This window comes from Alosa alosa, chromosome 8 (genome assembly GCF_017589495.1).
Source record: "Alosa alosa isolate M-15738 ecotype Scorff River chromosome 8, AALO_Geno_1.1, whole genome shotgun sequence".
In the NCBI taxonomy this organism is placed as follows: domain Eukaryota; kingdom Metazoa; phylum Chordata; class Actinopteri; order Clupeiformes; family Clupeidae; genus Alosa; species Alosa alosa.
Window position 1 is genome coordinate 16,192,660 of NC_063196.1, and position 2,245 is coordinate 16,194,904.

At 36.9% G+C, this 2,245-nt stretch overlaps 1 protein-coding gene across 1 annotated transcript; it reads right to left on the reverse strand.

The window, feature by feature from the left end:
• Positions 1-324: 324 nt before the first annotated feature.
• LOC125299350 (trace amine-associated receptor 1-like) lies at positions 325-1,347 on the reverse strand. The gene is made up of 2 exons (XM_048250593.1): positions 1,026-1,347; positions 325-953 (listed from the first exon to the last, which is right to left on the reverse strand). The coding sequence occupies exons 1-2, from the start codon at positions 1,345-1,347 to the stop codon at positions 325-327; spliced, it is 951 nt and encodes a 316-aa protein (XP_048106550.1).
• Between the last annotated feature and the right edge of the window lie 898 nt (positions 1,348-2,245).

Consider the following 2,245-nt stretch of genomic DNA (forward strand, 5'->3'; position numbering starts at 1 on the left):
GAAAGTGATAGTGGCATTATGCCAATGAAGGAGTTATAGATAATTACATTGATGGGTTATAGATGCAGATATCAGACTGTGGATAAGGCCTCACTGAGTTTATTGGTTTTGACACAACCTAAAACATACAGTTGTACAGGTTATGTTTAGGTCGGGATGAATCATGATTTATAAGATCAAAATATTTGACAAAGAAATAAAATATTGTAGTACACTGTGTAGAGTCTTTAGACAGTGCCATGGGATTCTTAAAAGCATATGAAGGCCTCAACAATTTCTTTGTGACAAGTATATGAAGCTTGATTCACCTCTTTTACTGAATTTTCAGACTGAAAACAGCTGAATTCTCGAGGAGCCGTTTTGAAATATTTTACCCGACATGATGATTTTCAATGCATGCCTGAACCAACTATAAAAATATGCATAGACCACAGGATTAAATGTTGAATTTAGATATCCAATCCAGGTGACTAAATCAAATACTAACGGTGGAGTTTTATAATCAATATATGGATCAATTGTAAAAACAAGAACAAAGGGTATCCATGATGACAGAAATACACCCATTATAATGGCAAGGGTTTTGGTAGCCTTCCTCTCCATTCTAGTAAGTGACGACTTCCTAGTGGCATTCATGATTTGAACTGATCGTGCCTGTTCCTGCGCTACAAGGAAGATTTTTAAATATATACTGACTATTATCATACCAGGGATGTAGAATGACAAAGCAGCTGAAAAGGAGCTTGATAGCAAACTATGCAATACAATGCAGCTACCCTCACAAACAACAATGTTATCCAATGCCTGCATTCCTAAAAGGTTTAACTCTTCGAAGACCACTATATAGCCAAATATAGCTGATACAATCCAGCTAATGGAAGTCATTATTCCAACAGTAGAAATGGTCATCTTAGATTTATACAGGAGTGGATGGCATACAGCATAGTAACGATCAATAGATATCATTGACAAACTGATAATTGATGCAGTGCAACACATCATATCTGTACTAGTGTGGAATTTGCAGAAGAACTCTCCGAAATACCAGCATGACTCAACAGATCGCATCACACTAGGGGGCATCACAATGCCACCCAAAAGCAGGTCTGCAACGGCCAGGGAGAGAATAAGGTAGTTTGTAGGTGTGTGGAGCTGTTTGAAATGGATCACAGTGGTGATGACCAGCAGGTTACCAACCACTGTTAATACCACTGTGATTCCAAAGAAAATGTAGAGAGGAGCCCGAATAATAATTGGATATGTGGAATTAGGACAGGAGCCATTCACAGAATTATAGCAGTGAGGAATGTTGCCTGAAGTCTCAGAGTCATTCAGAATGTCTCTCATCTCTGAAGATTAGAGTTGCCTAATAGAAGACAAAATAATAGCAAATCTTCCATGGGACCATTGCACATCTAACTGTAACTGTACTGTAATGCACAGTGCAGCCAAATATATTAAATCTAATTTGGAATAATTAGACAATACATCCAACTGTCCACCATGTTAATAATGGTGAGAATAACGTCTTTACATTTATGGCTGAGATACTTAACATTGTCAATACACAATACACATTGTCAATAAAATAAACAACACAATGTAAAAATTCTGAGCAACTCATTGCAAATGTATCCAGTGGTTGTACCTGAGAATGAAATGACAGAAGCAAAGGCAATAATAGGAGAGATATCATGGTTTAAATCAACCTCACACATACAAAAATGTTGGTTCCCTCCCACTGTTTTGCATATTAGGAACAGACCAATAGATTATTCAAAGTCAAAGTCAAAGTCAAAGTCAGCTTTATTGTCAATTTCTTCACATGTTCCAGACATACAAAGAGATCGAAATTACGTTTCTCACTATCCCACGGTGAAGACAAGACATGTTTTACCAATTTTAAGTCCACAGACAAACATAACATTCAAGTAAACAAAAAAAAAGTAAGTAAAATAAGTAAATAAGAGGGCACATATAATAATGAAAAAAATAAGAGCAGCAAAATTTTGTTGAAATTGTGCATAGACAGTCAATAAAAAACTAGTGCAAAGTCAGGCCAATAAGAGGCTTGGGTAGTTCTGTTTGACCTGAGTAATGAAGAAAGTGGCATAGTGGTGCAAGTTATGTAAGAGCAGCAGAAGTGTTGTGTTTTCAGGACAACAACACCAAGTTGTAAAGTGTACAAGTGTGCAAGTGTTCAAGTGTGCAAGTGGAGTAGTGCAGGTGGCCATTGTGGGTCCAA

Coding starts and splice junctions, on each gene's coding strand:
- LOC125299350 (XM_048250593.1), bottom strand. CDS start 1,347: ATGAGAGACATTCTGAATGACTCTGAGACTTCAGGCAACATTCCTCAC. Junction 954..1,025: donor GTATTTCGGAGAGTTCTTCT/GCAAATTCCACA, acceptor TGATATCTATTG/ATCGTTACTATGCTGTATGC.